An 18,868-nucleotide genomic window follows, 5' to 3' on the forward strand; every position below is an offset into this window, starting at 1 on the left:
CCCACTCCAGTATTCTTGCCTAGAGAATTCCATGGACAGAGGAGCCTGGTGGGACATGACTGAGCAACTGACTGACTGACAATGGAATGTTACCCAGCCATAAAAAGAATAAATAATGCCATATGCAGCCACATGGATGGCCCTAGACATTATCATACTAAGTGAAATGTCAGGCAAAAAAAAAAAGGCTCATATCATACATTATTGTTTGTACATGGAGTCTGAAAAAAATGATACAAATGAAGTTATATGCAAAATATAAATAGACCCATAGACGTAGAAAACAAACTGATGGTCATCAAAGTGGAAAAGGTGGAGGAATGAAGGATAAATTAGGAGTTTTGGATTAAATATACACACATACCATATATAAAACAGATAACCAATAAGTACCAACTGTATAGCACAGAGAATACACTCAATATTTTATAATAACCTATAAAGTAAATGAAGATGAAAATTTGTGTATATATATATATATATATATATATATATATATGAGAATCACTTTGCTATACACTTCAAAGTGTCTCAGCTGGTAAAGAATGCCCCTGCAATGCAGGAGACCCTGGTTTGATACCTGGGTCAGGAAGATCCACTGGAGAAGGGATAGGCTCCCGACTCCAGTATTTTTGGGCTTCTCTGGTGGCTCAGCTGGTAAAGAGTCCGCCTGCCATTAGGGAGACCTGGGTTTGACCCCTAGGTTTGTAAGATCCCCTGGAGAAGGGAAAGGCTACCCACTCCAGTATTGTGGCCTGGAGAATTCCATGGACTGTACAGTCCATGGGGTCGCAAAGAGTCGGACACAACTGAGAGACTTTCAGTTTCACTTTCAAACTAATACAACATTGTAAATCATACTTCAGTAAAAAAAAAAATTGCAAGGTAAAGTAACAAGTTCTGATGTAGAAACTGCAGCAAGCTATTCAGAAGATCTGCTGCTAAGTCACTTCAGTCATGTCCGACTGTGCGACCCCATAGATGGCAGCCCACCAGGCTCCCGTCCCTGGGATTCTCCAGGCAAGAACACTGGAGTGGGTTGCCATTTCCTTCTCCAATGCATGAAAGTGAAAAGTGAAAGTGAAGTCGCTAAGTCATGTCCGACTCTTCGCGACCCCATGGACTGCAGCGCACCAGGTTCCTCCATCCATGGGATTTTCCAGGCAAGAGTACTGGAGTGGGTTGCCATTGCCTTCTCCATCAGAAGATCTAGCTAAGCTAATTAATGAAAGTGGCTACACTAAGCAACATAGTTTCAACATATTTTCTACTTCCCTATATAGTAAAAACATGTCATCTAGGATCTTCACTTTCACTTTTCACTTTCATGCATTGGAGAAGGAAATGGCAACCCACTCCAGTGTTCTTGCCTGGAGAATCCCAGGGACGGGGAAGCCTGATGGGCTGCCGTCTGTGGGGTCGCACAGAGTCGGACACGACTGAAGCAACTTAGCAGCAGAAGCAGCAGCAGGATCTTCATAGACAAAAAGGAGAAAATAGTGCCTGATTTCAAATCTTCAAAGGACAGGCTGACTCTCTTGTTAGGGGCTAATGCAGCTGGTGACTAAGTCGAAACCAATGCTCATTTACCGTTCTGAAAATCCCAGGGCCCTTAAAGAATTATGCTAAAACCGCACTGCCACTAGAACAAAGTCTGGACGACAGCACATCTATTTACAGAATGGTTTATTGAACATTTTAAGTCCACTGTTGAAACCTACAGCTGAAAAAAAAATTCCTTTCAAAATACTACCTCCTATTGATAATGCACCTGGTCACCCAAGAGCTCTTATGGAGATGTACAATAAAATTAAGTTGTTTTTCATGCTTGCTAACACAACATCCATTCTGCAGTCCATGGATCAAGAAGCAATTTTGACTTTCAAGCTTCATATTTTAAGAAATAGATTTTATAAGGCTACAGCTGCCAGAGATAGTGATTCCCCTGATAGATGTGTCACTGTGGATTTAACCAACAGTCTAAATCCGGTTCTCTGAAGTGATGAGTTCATATAGGATCAATAAAATTTGGCTATAATAAGCTACTTCTGGACATAAAGAAAACTGGGCTGGAATTTTTATATGATTGGTTGTTGTTCAGTCACTCAGATATGTCTGACTGACTGTGACCACTTGGACTGCAGCACGCCAGGCTTCCCTGTCTTTTACTATCTCCCAGAGTTTGCTCAAATTCACGTCCATCAAGTCAATGATGCCATCCAACCATCTCCTCCTCTGTCATCCCCTTCTCCTCCTACCTTCAATCTTTCCCAGCATCAGGGTCTTTCCCAGTGAGTCAGCTCTTAGCATCAGGTGGCCAAAGTATTGGAGTTTAGGCTTTAGCATCAGTCCTTCCAATGAAAATTCAGAGCTGATTTCCTTTAGGATTGACTGGTTTGATCCCCTTGCTGTCCAAGGGACTCTCAAGAGTCTTCTCCAGCACCACAGTTCAAAAGCACCAATTCTTTGTTGCTCAGACTTCTTTATGGTCCAACTCTCACCTCCTTACATGGATACTGGAAAAACCATAGCTTTGACTAGAGGGACCTTTGTAGGCAAAGTGATGTGTCTGCTTTTTAAAATATGCTGTCTAGGTTTCTCATAGTTTTTCTTCCAAGGAGCAAGTGTCTTAATTTCATGGCTGCAGTCACCATCTGATGTCACTTTGGAGCCCAAGAAAATCAAGTCTGTCACTGTTTCCATTTCCCCCCATCTATTTGCCATGAAGTGATGGGACCAGATGCCATGATCTTAGTTTTTTGAATGGTGAGTTTTAAGCCATCTTTCTCACACTCCCCTTTCATTTTCATCAAGAGGTTCTTTAATTCCTCTTTGCTTTCTCCCATTAAGATGGTAAAGGATCTGCCCGCAATGCAGGTAGACCTGGGTTTGATCCTTGGGTTGGGAAGATCCCCTGGAGAAGGGAATAGCAGCCCACTCCCAATATTCTTGCCTGGAGTATTTTGTGGACAGAAGAGCCTGGTGGGCTATAGTCCTTCAGGTGGCAAAGAGCTGGACACGACTGAGCAACTAACACTTTACATGATTACTACCCCTAATAAAGAAACATAAATAATTGTGAATATGCTAGAGAAAATGAATTATGTTTAATTAGATTGTCTTGTATGGAATTAGTAGTATTACAAGGGAGGAAAATAAGGTGGAAAAAGAGAACCCAACACTTTAAGGAATGCTCTCAGGCTTCCCAGGTAGCACTAGTGATAAAGAACCTGCCTGCCAATACAGGAGAGGTAAGAGATGCGGGTTCAAACCCTGGGTTGGGGAGAAACCCTGGAGCAGGGCATGGCAACCCACTCCAGTACTCGTGCCTGGAGAATCCCATGGACAGAGGAGCCTGGCAGGCAACAGTCCAGAGGCTCCTCTGGAAAGAGTGAAGCACAAATGAAGTGACTTAGCATGTACGTACATTTAAGTGTTCAACTGAAAAAGAAAATAGTTTAGTAGGTATGATTTATTTATAAAATAAAGTTCCCTAAATGATATCCCTTATAAAAATGAAATATATTGCTTCATGACTGAAGGTTTTATCTTATGACTTTTCCATAAAACATATAAAGTCCCCCATATTCATCTTTTATGGTTCTTAGAGACACAATAATCATTGATTGACTTTTTAAAGACTTTTTCTAAGGAGAAAAAAATTCAAATGCCAAAAATAAAATTATTAATTAATTTCAAATTTTGAGATTGAAAATTTAAAACTAAAGCCTAACCATGAAAGCAGAAATATATTTAATTTAACCAGTATACACTTGACCAGTTTATTACTTAAAATCTTAAAAATCTTACTTAAAATTTAGTTGCTCTTCCCAAAGTTCAGGAAAAAAAATGCCCTTCAATTTTTAAAAATATTTCACTAAATTTAATATGAAAAATGGAATAATATACAAGATGTTAATAAGCACTTCAACACAAATGTCAGTAACAAACTCACAAAGTCCCAGAAAAACTATATATCCTACAGGTGTAAACAAGTTTAAATAATTTTCCACATAAGAAGTACAAAGTCCACATTTATAGGGAACTTCAGTATATTTCATTTCCGTAAAAACCAGAATAGATTCAGTTGCGATGTGGATAACACTGAAGATAATTATAAACGATTGTTCACATTCAGCCTCATTTTTGAAAATAAAGAGCCAAATGGCATTACACTTAAATAATTCCTCATGAAATTTTCATAATGGAGTTAGCTTTAAACACTGGAGGCATCCTTGTATGATAAAAGAGAAACAGCCAGAGAGAAGACAGAAACGTGAAAAAAAAAAAAAAAAGGCCATTTCTGTATCCAGCCCACATCTACTTTTAAATAACATTATTGACACACTTTTTTAGGGAGAAGGTTTTAAATAATAATTTGGGCTTTATTAACGAAAATCCCCACTTACCGTAGCTTCATTGCAAACTGTGCACTTAACCACATGCTGGTGAAGCTTGCCATCCAAATTGATGAGAGACTGGCACACACGGCAGTTTATGACTGGGATTCCGCTGGCATCTGGGCTGACAATGGCTGTATATGGAGGCGGGAGTTCCGCTGAAAAGACAGTAGCCACCGAATCAGAGTCTCAGAGCTATTACGACTGATTTGAGCATATGAGCAATAGAAGTAAAGCAGGAAACTATTAATACATATCTCCGGTTCTTTATGTTTTTAAAGCTGGCCAACATTATATAGTTTCAGAACAGAAACACACATAGAACTATATCGTAAAGTAGAATAATTCCTAACTCCTAAAATCCAAATCACACTTACCTGGGTTCACATCTTTTATTAGCCTATTCTCAAACCATCCACTCCATTCCCATGTGCAAATGCCTAGAGTTTATAATAGGAAAGTGATGATTTATGTCTAAAGTAAAAAATCTTACACTAATGATCTGACTCCTATGAAACAGAAATAGTCAATGAGGACAGAGTTTCTAAATCACTTATATATATGCATAAATTGTGTAGTTGCTGAGCTCTGTTTATACTAGAACCAGTGTAATAACTGCTGAGTATGACAAGAAGAGCTAAAAATGAACTTAGGAAAACTAAACTTATCAACAAGGAACATGTTCTAATTTAATGGAACTACGCTAGTTTCAGACGAAAACAAGAATGAAGTAAATTCAACAATTTTTGCCTCAAACTTTCACCTAACATTAAAATTCTAGGAAATGCTTCAAAGTATTTATGGGTAAAAATATGTTACCTGGGATTTAGTAGAAATGCTGCAAGAAAAAAGTGGTTTAGTAGATGAAATAAAAGCAGCAAAATGATGATATTTATGAATATAAAGACACAGAAGATATTTTGTTCTTACTATTTTGTGTGTGTTTGAAAATTCCCAGAATACAAAGATACACAAGCACACACACACAAACATACACGCACACACACAGACACACTGTTTTCTGAGAGTCCTTAAGTTGACTGATTGGGTGATTGGGTAGAGGGTAGAAGCCCAACTTCAGAATTGTGTTCCTCAACCAGAAGTATTATTTGTTACAAAAGTCAGAGGAAAGGAAATTAACTATACTATACCAGGATGGAATTTCTAAAGGGGACTTGCCTAACCTCATCGTGTGGCTATCTTAACTGCAGGCATAGGAGGCCCTTTCAAGGCAAGGTCTTGTCACAGGCCATCTAGAAAAGGCTACACCTCAATACATGATTGAATCCCTGGTAAAGAGAACTGATATGTTCAGAGGCTTCTGTGACACTATAAAATACAATCATTGTAGCTAATCATGAAAGGAGATATTTTTGAAATAGAGATTTTTCTATCCACTGGATTAGATTCTGAACTCTGTGATACTTTGAGCTGATAGAACTGAGTTAGAGAACAGCACATTATGGTATGTTCAAAATACTACATATTACCACCTGGCATGCTTGGGGTACATCATGGAGATATTTTTAGACTTAAAAAGGATTAGCAACAAATGATATTCATTCAAATATTCATAATAAGCCAAATTTCTGCAGCAGCCAAGGCTCTGAAACAGGCCACATTGGAAATGATAATATGCACACATCTCTGGGAGGCTTATACCAGAATTCTGCCAAACACTGAACTTAAAAAGAAGCTATAGGTATCTAAATTATAAAAATAGTTTTAAATCCTTGGAAGAATTTAAGGCTGATACACAGTGACCTGTAATGTATTAATGAAGAAGAAAAAAATGGGTTAAAGGATCAATGTGTTAGCAGTACATTTGAGCCCTTGCAATTTGCAGATTACTTTATCAGAACTCAATAAAGAAAGCATTGTCCTGGCAAATAGAATACACACCTTACTAGAAATTCAAGACACACTGCCTGATATGCAACAATAAATATTGTTTTAATAATATTAGCAATACCATTATTAATAAAAGCTTCTTCTTTTGCCTTGAGGATGAGGGGGAAAGGCCACATATGAAAGCCACAAATAAGGATGGTAAAATCCATCCATTTCAACAGGCAAGTTTTGCTCAATGGAATCTCCTAAAGATTTCAATGGTTGATCTTCTGAAGCATTTGAATTCTATCAGAGCCAACAAAATCCTGTGAACTTTTCCTTTAAGATTTGCACTACATAATTTTTACCCTGTAAAAAAAGAAAAACTTTCAATGACAAAAATATGCTCAAACCTTCTGGAGGTTTGGGAAATTGAAGGAGTGTGTAAAGAATGAGTGAGGATGAGAAGTCTAATGGGACTTATGGGAGAGACTAAAGCCTCCACGAGGCCAGGGCCATATCTGACTTGCTCAGGTCAGATTCAGTGCTTGTCATAGTGCCTGGTCTATGGCAGATGCTCACTACACATTTATGGAATGAATGGTGGGTGAATAAGTGAATCATTGAAATTTAATGGACTCATCTATTTCTCTTGGGAAAGTGACACTAAATATATTACCACCACTCTCCTTAAAGAGGAGCTGGGATCCTAGCACCAGAGCACAGCTTGACTGTGAAAAAGGCTTTCTCCTATATGTAGACTAACCTCTCCAAAACATGCACAGACAGGGAGGGGATTAGGAGACACTGGCCTGGTCCACCAGATAAGTACAATCAATCCAAGAGATCAATAGAATGACAGATACATTTCAGCCTAATTGCTCCACTAAACAGTACTTTCAGGCCTACCGATTCAATTTTCTGTCCATTATTTCAGCCCTAAACTGATTTAGAGATATATCTTGTACTTTTATCTTAAGGAAACCTTCACCTACAACTACAACTCCTCTTGAAAAGGACTTGTAATTCTAGAAATTTGTGTCACAGTCTGTAAAACTGCAGTAATCAGCAACTTAGATTGTTCATTTTATTTCCTTTCACTTTAAAGCAGCCAACAAATCACCACTATTATATCTATTTTAAATGTCTGCCCTGGATAAAAAGTCCATGGCAATTTCAGAATGTGGGATCGTTGGATATTAAGAGACACAAAAGTTCTTCATTTTGGAAGAGTCTTACTTGTTATTTAAACAATGATCATTTTTTCTATGGAGGTTGTCTACGTGAAAAATCTTTTTCCTCCATATGAACAGTATTTATTAGAGCAGTAGTCTTCAAACCTGAAACCACCCCCTACAAAGTTCCAGAATTATACAATGTTAGAAATTTATGCAATCTTAGTCTAATACATAGCCTAATTTATTAATTTTATGGAAGATAAAACTGAAGCCCTAAAATTCTACCTTTTGGATAGAGTTTTATACAGCACTTCAGCAAAACCAAGAGCTGACTCTTGCCTAGAGGTCTCTCCATGATGAAAGCTACCTCTCTTAATGAATAATGATTTAACATATGGAAAAGACATAAGGACTAGTTAAAGGGGATTTGGGGATAAGAAAGAATACTCAGGGAAAATGAAGATTAGAATATGATATGAATAAACAATTAGTTCATGATAAAAATTTCATAGAAAAACAGATTCGATAAAACAATATAGACCACAAGGCACACATAATGGTCTTCCTTAAAGCACTCAAAAAGAGCCATTATTATTCTGTAAACCCAAAGTGATCAAATTACACTTTCCCATCATAAACAATGACCTGAAATGTATCTATTTCATGCCAAAAGAGTCCCTCTTTCCAGCTAAGTCATTCTGGTAAAATAATCCCTACTTCATTTTTTACCAGATGTACCCAGATACAGCATTTTAAAGGTTGAAAATATTTTGCTGTAGAACTCTGGTCTTTATTACCTCAGTTATCCCTTTATAAATCTCTGCAATGACAATATTGTCCAGTTTAATTCACTTACTCCACTAATATACTCTTTATATGCAGTCATTCAGGCTCTTGACAAAGATATTGTATCGGAATTGAAAAGTAACATCAGATTAAACTAAGAGATATTTTATAACACTATGATTATAAGATGAGCAAGAAAAGTATAAAGAACCAGCCAGTAAGTAAAACTCTGGCTTTATCTCCTCCATAGGATCTTTGTAAAGAGTAAAGATAGGGACAGGGTGCACCCAGGTGCTATGGAATATGTACTTTCTGTATAAAATGTCTCCAGTCCAGCTCAACACAAAGAAAGGGAAGACCACCTTCTGTTCCTACCCTCTCTGAAACCAAAGGAATAAGATTATTCCAAGAGACTCCTTGGTTCTTCTAGAACCATTATTCTCTCAGAAGGATCCATCTGGCTAAAGCCAGTTTGCAAGGTAAATGAGCTAGCTATTAGGTTATCAACTCTCAGCTGCAAATTCACATTCTACACTTTGTCATACTGGAACTAAAACTCTGCAAACCACATTTTTTCTTTGCCAGTTGTCTGCAGGTTATATTCTGTTAATAGGAGGTAATAAAACAGAAACTGCAAGGTTAAAGAAAAAAGAAGGGACTCGCAGCATGTTCCCCAGGTATATAAAATCTTTCTCCAGAGCTCAGAGACATCAGCACCAGCTGGTTGGTCCCTCTTGGAAGTCATGTTTCAATTATGTTCCACTAAATTACTAAATTTTATTTTTTTAATTTATTTTTTACTTGGAGGAAAATTGCTTTACAACATTGTGTTGGTTTCTGCTATACAACAATGAAAATCAGTCATGATTATATATATATATATATATATATATATATATATATATATATATATATAATGATTAAAATTCTCCAAGCCAGGCTTCAGCAATATGTGAACCGTGAACTTCCTGATGTTCAAGCTAGTTTTAGAAAAGGCAGAGGAACCAGAGATCAAATTGCCAACATCCGATGGACCATGGAAAAAGCAAGAGAGTTCCAGAAAAACATCTATTTCTGCTTTATTGACTATGCCAAAGCCTTTGACTGTGTGGATCACAATAAACTGTGGACAATTCTGAAAGAGATGGGAATACCAGACCACCTGACCTGCCTCTTGAGAAATTTGTATGCAGGTCAGGAAGCAACAGTTAGAACTGGACATGGAACAACAGACTGGTTCCAAATAGGAAAAGGAGTATGTCAAGGCTGTATATTGTCACCCTGTTTATTTAACTTATATGCAGAGCACATCATGAGAAACGCTGGACTGGAAGAAATACAAGCTGGAATCAAGATTTCTGGGAGAAATATCAATAACCTCAGATATGCAGATGACACCACCCTAATGGCAGAAAGTGAAGAGGAACTAAAAAGCCTCTTGATGAAAGTGAAAGTGGAGAGTCAAAAAGTTGGCTTAAAGCTCAACATTCAGAAAACTAAGATCATGGCATCCAGTCCCATCACTTCATGGGAAATAGATGGGGAAACAGTGGAAACAGTGTCAGACTTTATTTTTCTGGGCTCCAAAATCACTGCAGATGGTGACTGCAGCCATGAAATTAAAAGACGCTTACTCCTTGGAAGGAAAGTTATGACCAACCTAGATAGCATATTCAAAAGCAGAAACATTACTTTGCCAACAAAGGTCCGTCTAGTCAAGGCTATGGTTTTTCCTGTGGTCATGTATGGATGTGAGAGTTGGACTGTGAAGAAGGCTGAGCACCGAAGAATTGATGCTTTTGAACTGTGGTGTTGGAGAAGGCTCTTGAGAGTCCCTTGGACTGCAAGGAGATCCAACCGGTCCATTCTGAAGGAGATCAGCCCTGGGATTTCTTTGGAAGGAATGATGCTAAAGCTGAAACTCTAGTACTTTGGCCACCTCATGTGAAGAGTTGGCTCATTTGAAAAGACCCTGATGCTGGGAGGGATTGGGGGCAGGAGGAGAAGGGGACGACAGAGGATGAGATGGCTGGATGGCATCACTGACTCGATGGATGTGAGTCTCAGTGAACTCCGGGAGTTGGTGTTGGACAGGGAGGCTTGGCGTGCTTCGATTCATGGGGTCGCAAAGAGTCGGACACGACTGAGTGACTGATCTGATCTGATATATATATATATATACACCTTCTGTCTGTCCCAGCTCCAGACAGGGCTCCCTGTATCATATAGCAGCTTCTCACTAGCAATCTGTTTCACGCATGATCATGTATGTATGTCAATGCTATTTTCCCAATTTGCCCCATTCTCTGTTTTCCTTGCCACAAGATTATTCTCTACATCTGTGTCTCCATTTCTTGCATGCAAATAAGTTCAGCAGTACTCTATTTCTAGATTCCATATATATGTTTTAATATACGTTATTTGTTTCATTTCACCCTAGGTTCATGCACCTCTCTACAACAGACTCAAATTTGTTCCATTTTATTTGCCAGCAAAGGTCCGTCTAGTAAAGGCTATGGTTTTTCCTGTGGTCATGTATGGATGTGAGAGTTGGACTGTGAAGAAAGCTGAGCACCAAAGAATTGATGCTTTTGAGCTGTGGTGTTGGAGAAGACTCTTGAGAGTCCCTTGGACTGCAAGGAGATCCAACCAGTCCATCCTAAAGGAGTCAGTCCTGGGTGTTCATTGGAAGGACAGATGCTAAAGCTGAAACTCCAATACTTTGGCCACCTCATGCAAAGAGTTGACTCATTTGAAAAGACCCTGATGCTGGGAGGGATTGGGGGCAGGAGGATAAGGGGATTACAGAGGATGAGATGGCTGGATGGCATCACTGACTCGATGGACGTGAGTCTGGGTGAACTCCGGGAGTTGGTGATGGACAGGGAGACCTGGCGTGCTGCGATTCATGGGGTCGCAAAGAGTTGGACACGACTGAGTGACTGAACTGAACTGAACTGATGGTTGAGCAATATTCCAATCCTCTTCATCCATTCATCTGTTGATGGACATCTAGGTTGATTCCATGTCCTGGCTCTTGTAAATAGTTCTGAAATGAACACTGGGGCACATGTGCCTTTTTGAATTGTGGTTTTCTCAGGGTATATGTACAGTAGTAGGATTGCTTGGCAATACGGTAGTTTTATTCTTAAGTTTTTTATGGAATCGCCATACTGTTCTCCACAATGGCTATATAGGTTTGTATTTCCACCAACAGTGCAGGAGGATTCCCTTTTCTCCACATCTTCTCCAGCATTTATTTGTAGAATTTTTAATGATGGTCATTCTGATTTGTGTGAGATGATACCTCATTTTAGTTTTGACTTGCATTTCCCTACTAATGAGTGACCTTGCGCATCATTTCATGTGTTTATTGGCCCTCTGTATGTCTTCCATGGAGAAATGTCTGTTAGGTCTTCTGTCAAATTTTTTTATTGAATTATTTGTTTTTCTGATATTAAGCTGCATGCATGTATATTTTGTTTATATTTGGGGGATTAATCCATTGTCAGTGGCTTTGTTTACAATTATTTTCTCCCAATCTGAAGATTGTGTTTTCACCTTATTTATAGTCTCTTTTGCTGTGCAAAAGCTTTTAAGTATAATTAGGTCCTATTTGTTTATCTTTGTTATTGTTTCCACTACTCTAGGAGGTGGGTCAGATAGGATCCTGCTGTGATTTATGTCAAAGAGTATCAGTTCAGTTCAGTTGCTCAGTCGTGTCTAACTCTGCGACCCCGTGGACTGCAGCAGGCCAGGCCTCCCTGTCCATCACCAACTCCCGGAGTTTACTCAAACTCATGTCCATTGAGTCTGTGATGCCATCCAACCATCTCATCCTCTGTAATCGCCTTCTCCTCCTGCCTTCAATCTTTCCCAGCATCAGGGTCTTTTCAAACACCCGTGTTTTCTTCTAAGAGCTTCATGTGGTGGTTTAGATGCTCAGTCGTGTCCAACTCTTGCAACCCCATAGACTGTAGTCTGCCAGGCTCCTCTGTCTAGGATTTCCCAGGCAAGAATACTGGACTGGGTTACCATTTTCTTCTCTAGGGGATCTGTCTGGCCCAGGTATTGAACCCAGGTTTTATACTTTATTGTATTACATTTAAGTTGTTAATCCAGTCTGAGTTTGTATTGTATATGGTGTTATTATTTGTATATGGTGTTAGGAAGTATTCTAATTTCATTGTTTTACATGTAGCTCTCCAGCTTTCCCAGCACCACTTGTTGAAGAGGCTAGCTTTTCTCCACTGTATATTCTTGCATCCTTTCTCAAAGATAAGGTACACACATATGTGTGGGTTTATCTCTAGGTTATATACATTTTTCCATTGGTCCATATTTCTGTTTTTGTGCCAATACCATACTGTCTTGATGACTGTAGCTTTGTAGTAGAGTCTGAAGTCAGGCTGATTCCTCCAATCTGTTTTTCTTTCAGAAAGATTGCTTTGGCTATTTGGGGTCTTTTGTGATTCCACACAAATTGTAAAATGTTTTTGTCCTAGTTCTATGAAAACACCATTGATAATTTGATAGAGATTGCATTGAATATGCAGATTGCTTTAGGCAGTATAGTCATTTTCACAATATTGCTTCTTCCAACCTAAGAACATATTATATCTCTCCATCTGTTCGTGTTATATTTTATTTCTTTTATCAGTGTCTTATAGTTTTCTGCATACAGGTCTTTTGTTTCTTTATGTAGGTTTATTCCGAGATATTTTATTCTTTTTGTTACAATGATGAATGGGATTCTTTCCTTAGTTTCCCTTTCTGATTTTTCAGTGTTAGTGTTTAAGATTACAAGGGGTTTTTGTGTATTAATTTTATATCCTGAGCCTTTGCTGTATTCATTGATTTGTTCTAGGAATTTTCTGGTGGCCTTTTTAGGGTTTTCTATGTATAGTATCCTGGAGAAGGCAATGGCACCCCACTCCAGTACTCTTGCCTGGAAAGTCCCATGGGTGGAAGAGACTGGTGGGCTGCAGTCCATGGGGTCATTGAGGGTCGGACACGACTGAAGCGACTTAGCAGCAGCAGCAGCAGCAGCAGCATGTATAGTATCATGTCAGCTGCAAACAGTGACAGTTATATTTTTCTTCTCCAATGTGAATTTCTTTTATTTCTTTTTCTTCTCTGATTGCTGTGGCTAGGACTTTCAAAACTATGTGGAATAATAGTGGTGAAAGTGGGAAACTTTTTCCTGTTCCTGATCTTAGAGGAAATGATTTCAGTTTGTAACCACTGAGAACAATGTTTGCAGTGGGTTTGTTATATACGGCCTTTACTATATTGAGGTAATTGCTTCTATGTTGATTTTCTAGAGGGTTTTTTTTTTAATAATCACAAATGAGTATTGAATTTTGTTGAAAGTTTCTCTTCATCTATTGAGATGATCATATGGTTTTTGTCTTTCAGTTTGTTAATATGGAGTATCACATTGATTGACTTGGGTATATTGAAAATCCTTGCATCCTTGGGAATAACCCCACTTGATCATGCTGTATGATCCTTTCATATGTTGTTAAATTCTGTTTGCTAGAATTTTTTTTTTAATTTTATTTTATTTTTAAACTTTACATAACTGTATTAGTTTTGCCAAATATCAAAATGAATCCGCCACAGGTATACATGTGTTCCCCATCCTGAACCCTCCTCCCTCCTCCCTCCCCATTCCATCCCTCTGGGTCGTCCCAGTGCACCAGCCCCAAGCATCCAGTATTGTGCGTCGAACCTGGACTGGCAACTCATTTCATACATGATATTTTACATGTTTCGATGCCATTCTCCCAAATCTTCCCACCCTCTCCCTCTCCCACAGAGTCCATAAGACTGTTCTATACATCAGTGTCTCTTTTGCTGTCTCGTACACAGGGTTATTGTTACCATCTTTCTAAATTCCATATATATGCGTTAGTATACTGTATTGGTGTTTTTCTTTCTGGCTTACTTCACTCTGTATAATAGGCTCCAGTTTCATCCACCTCATTAGAACTGATTCAAATGTATTCTTTTTAATGGCTGAATAATACTCCATTGCGTATGTGTACCACAGCTTTCTTATCCATTCATCTGCTGATGGACATCTAGGTTGCTTCCATGTCCTGGCTATTATAAACAGTGCTGCGATGAACATTGGGGTACTCGTGTCTCTTTCCCTTCTGGTTTTCTCAGTGTGTATGCCCAGCAGTGGGATTGCTGGATCATAAGGCGATTCTATTTCCAGTTTTTTAAGGAATCTCCACACTGTTCTCCATAGTGGCTGTACAAGTTTGCATTCCCACCAACAGTGTAAGAGGGTTCCCTTTTCTCCACACCCTCTCCAGCATTTATTACTTGTAGACTTTTGGATCGCAGCCATTCTGACTGGTGTGAAATGGTACCTCATAGTGGTTTTGATTTGCATTTCTCTGATAATGAGTGATGTTGAGCATCTTTTCATGTGTTTGTTAGCCATCTGTATGTCTTCTTTGGAGAAATGTCTATTTAGTTCTTTGGCCCATTTTTTGATTGGGTCATTGATTTTTCTGGAGTTGAGCTGTAGGAGTTGCTTGTATATTCTCGAGATTAGTTGTTTGTCAGTTGCTTCATTTGCTATTATCTTCTCCCATTCTGAAGGCTGTCTTTTCACCTTGCTAATAGTTTCCTTTGATGTGCAGAAGCTTTTAAGGTTAATTAGGTCCCATTTGTTTATTTTTGCTTTTATTTCCCTTACTCTGGGAGGTGGGTCATAGAGGATCCTGCTGTGATGTATGTCAGAGAGTGTTTTGCCTATGTTCTCCTCTAGGAGTTTTATAGTTTCTGGTCTTACGTTGAGATCTTTAATCCATTTTGAGTTTATTTTTGTGTATGGTGTTAGAAAGTGTTCTAGTTTCATTCTTTTACAAGTGGTTGACCAGATTTCCCAGCACCACTTGTTAAACAGATTGTCTTTAATCCATTGTATATTGCCTCCTTTGTCAAAGATAAGGTGTCCATATGTGTGTGGATTTATCTCTGGGCTTTCTATTTTGTTCCATTGATCTATATTTCTGTCTTTGTGCCAGTACCATACTGTCTTGATAACTGTGGCTTTGTAGTAGAGCCTGAAGTCAGGTAGGTTGATTCCTCCAGTTCCATTCTTCTTTCTCAAGATCGCTTTGGCTATTCGAGGTTTTTTGTATTTTGATACAAATTGTGAAATTATTTGTTCTAGCTCTGTGAAGAATGCTGTTGGTAGCTTGATAGGGATTGCATTGAATCTATAGATTGCTTTGGGTAGTATACTCATTTTCACTATATTGATTCTTCCAATCCATGAACATGGTATATTTCTCCATCTGTTAGTGTCCTCTTTGATTTCTTTCACCAGTGTTTTATAGTTTTCTATATATAGGTCTTTAGATTCTTTAGGTAGATATATTCCTAAGTATTTTATTCTTTCTGTTGCAATGGTGAATGGAATTGTTTCCTTAATTTCTCTTTCTGTTTTCTCATTATTAGTGTATAGGAATGCAAGGGATTTCTGGGTGTTGATTTTATATCCTGCAACTTTACTATAGTCATTGATTAGTTCTAGTAATTTTCTGGTGGAGTCTTTAGGGTTTTCTATGTAGAGGATCATGTCATCTGCAACCAGTGAGAGCTTGACCTCTTCTTTTCCAATTTGGATTCCTTTTATTTATTTTTCTGTTCTGATTGCTGTGGCCAAAACTTCCAAAACTATGTTGAATAGTAATGGTGAAAGTGGGCACCCTTGTCTTGTTCCTGACTTTAGAGGAAATGCTTTCAATTTTTCACCATTGAGGATAACGTTTGCTGTGGGTTTGTCATATATAGCTTTGATTATGTTGAGGTATGTTCCTTCTATTCCTGCTTTCTGGAGAGTTTTTATCATAAATGGATGTTGAATTTTGTCAAAGGCTTTCTCTGCATCTATTGAGATAATCATATGGTTTTTATTTTTCAATTTGTTAATGTGGTGTATTACATTGATTGATTTGCGGATATTGAAGAATCCTTGCATCCCTGGGATAAAGCCCACTTAGTCATGGTGTATGATCTTTTTAATGTGTTGTTGGATTCTGATTGCTAGAATTTTGTTCAGGATTCTTACATCTATGTTCATCAGTGATACTAGCTTATAAGTTTATTTTTTGTGATATCTTTATCTGGTTTTGCTATCAGGGTGATGGTGGCCTCATAGAACGAGTTCAGAGTTTTCTTCCATCTGTAATTTTTTGGAAGAGTTTGAGCAGGAAAGGTATTCAGTTCAGTCGCTCAGTTGTGTCCAACTCTTTGAGACCCCATGAATCACAGCACGCCAGGCCTCCCTGTCCATCACCAACTCCCAGAGTTTACTCATACTCATGTCTATTGAATCAGTGATGCCATCCAGCCATCTCATCCTCTGTCGTCCCCTTCTCCTCCTGCCCCCAATCCCTCCCAGCATCAGGGTCTTTTCCAATGAGTCAACTCTTCGCATCAGCTGGCCAAAGTATTGGAGTTTCAGCTTTAGCATCAGTCCTTCCAATGAACACCCAGAACTGATCTCCTTTAGGATGGACTGGTTGGATCTCCTTGCAGTCCAAGGGACTCTCAAGAGTCTTCTCCAACACCACAGTTCAAAAGCATCAATTCTTCGGTGCTCAGCTTTCTTTATAGTCCAACTCTCACATTCATACATGACCACAGGAAAAACCATAGCCTTGACTAGACGGACCTTTGTTGACAAAGTAATGTCTCTGCTTTTGAATATGCTACAGCTTTCCTTCCAAGGAGTAAGTGTCTTCTAATGTCATGGCTGTAAAAAAACAAAATCTGACACTGTTTCCACTGTTTCCCCATCCATTTCCCATGAAGTGATGGGACCGGATGCCATGATCTTCTTTTTCTGAATGTTGAGCTTTAAGCCAACTTTTTCACTCTCCACTTTCACTTTCATCAGGAGGCTTTTTAGTTCCTCTTCACTTTCTGCCATAAGGGTGATGTCATCTGCATATCTGAGGTTATTGATATTTCTCCCAGCAATCTTGATTCCAGCTTGTGTTTCTTCCAGCCCAGAGTTTCTCATAATGTACTCTTCATATAAGTTAAATAAGCACGGTGACAATATACAGCCTTGACGTACTCCTTTTCCTATTTGGAACCAGTCTGTTGTTCCATGTCCAGTTCAAACTGTTGCTTCCTGACCTGCATACTGGTTTCTCAAGAGGCAGGTCAGGTGGTCTGGTATTCCCATCTCTTTTGGAATTGTCCACAGTTTCTTGTGATCCACACAGTCAAAGGCTTTGGCGTAGTCAATAAAGCAGAAATAGATGTTTTTCTGGAACTCTCTTGCTTCTTCCATGATCCAGCAGATGTTGGCAATTTGATCTCTGGTTCCTCTGCCTTTTCTAAAATACTGCTATATAACTGGAGATACTGGCATGAAATGCCAAGTGATCTGCCAATGACCAATTCCTGGATGACAAAAGCTTCTGCTCCATCTATTTCTCATTAAGCAATATTTTTGCCTCATTCTAGTGCATTTCATCAGTGGCACTAGTACTTCCTTCCAGTATTGACAGTTAATAAATTACATATTCTTCTCTCATTTCATCAACTACTATGCTTATTTTTATTGAAAAAAGGAATTTTTTCTGACCCTATATATGTGAAATCATACTGTTTGTATGCATGGCTCCATTCTTAACTTGTTGTTTACAATATTGCTTCCAAGAAAGTATGTGTTTCAAGAAAAATAGAGACTCTTTTTTTAGTACAGAAAAATAATTTCCAAGGCAAAAAAACACTTGCCTAGAAATTTAGACGCTTCTCCTACAGCATGAGGAGAAAACAAATTCCTCCCCTGTCACTCTTCCTAGACAGCTCATTTTCACTGTCACAGATTGTGCTCATTTTCTGAGAGAAAGCCAGCCACTCCTTTGCATACAACTAGGTATACACGCTAAATGACAACTTGCAGGTTACAAGTATTCATGAGTCACAGCTTTAAAATACATGATATGCAGATGACACCACCCTTATGGCAGAAAGTGAAGAGGAACTCAAAAGCCTCTTGATGAAAGTGAAAGCAGAGAGTGAAAAAGTTGGCTTAAAGCTCAACATTCAGAAAACTAAGATCATGGCATCCAGTCCCATCACTTCATGGGAAATAGATGGGGAAACAGTGGAAACAGTGTCAGACTTTATTTTTCTGGGCTCCAAAATCACTACAGATGGTGACTGCAGCCATGAAATTAAAAGACGCTTACTCCTTGGAAGGAAAGTTATGACCAACCTAGATAGCATATTCAAAAGCAGAGACCTTACTTTGCCAACAAAGGTCCGTCTAGTCAAGGCTATGGTTTTTCCTGTGGTCATGTATGGATGTGAGAGTTGAACTGTGAAGAAGGCTGAGCGCCGAAGAATTGATGCTTTTGAACTGTGGTGTTGGAGAAGACGCTTGAGAGTCCCTTGGACTGCAAGGAGATCCAACCAGTCCATTCTGAAGGAGATCAGCCCTGGGATTTCTTTGGAAGGAATGATGCTAAAGCTGAAACTCCAGTACTTTGGCCACCTCATGTGAAGAGTTGACTCATTGGAAAAGACTCTGATGCTGGGAGGGATTGGGGGCAGGAGGAGAAGGGGACGACAGAGGATGAGATGGCTGGATGGCATCACTGACTGGATGGACATGAGTCTGAGTGAACT

At 38.8% G+C, this 18,868-nt stretch overlaps 1 protein-coding gene across 1 annotated transcript in view; it reads right to left on the bottom strand.

The window, feature by feature from the left end:
- The window catches only part of PIP4P2 (phosphatidylinositol-4,5-bisphosphate 4-phosphatase 2), a 69,243-nt gene that overhangs the window by 32,294 nt on the left and 18,081 nt on the right, over positions 1 to 18,868 (bottom strand). The window contains exon 2 of the mRNA XM_006055362.4: positions 4,410 to 4,558. Coding sequence (XP_006055424.1) covers positions 4,410 to 4,558 — 149 coding nt within the window. The remainder of the gene's footprint in view (positions 1 to 4,409; positions 4,559 to 18,868) is intronic.

Source organism: Bubalus bubalis, chromosome 15 (assembly GCF_019923935.1).
Source record: "Bubalus bubalis isolate 160015118507 breed Murrah chromosome 15, NDDB_SH_1, whole genome shotgun sequence".
NCBI lineage: Eukaryota > Metazoa > Chordata > Mammalia > Artiodactyla > Bovidae > Bubalus > Bubalus bubalis.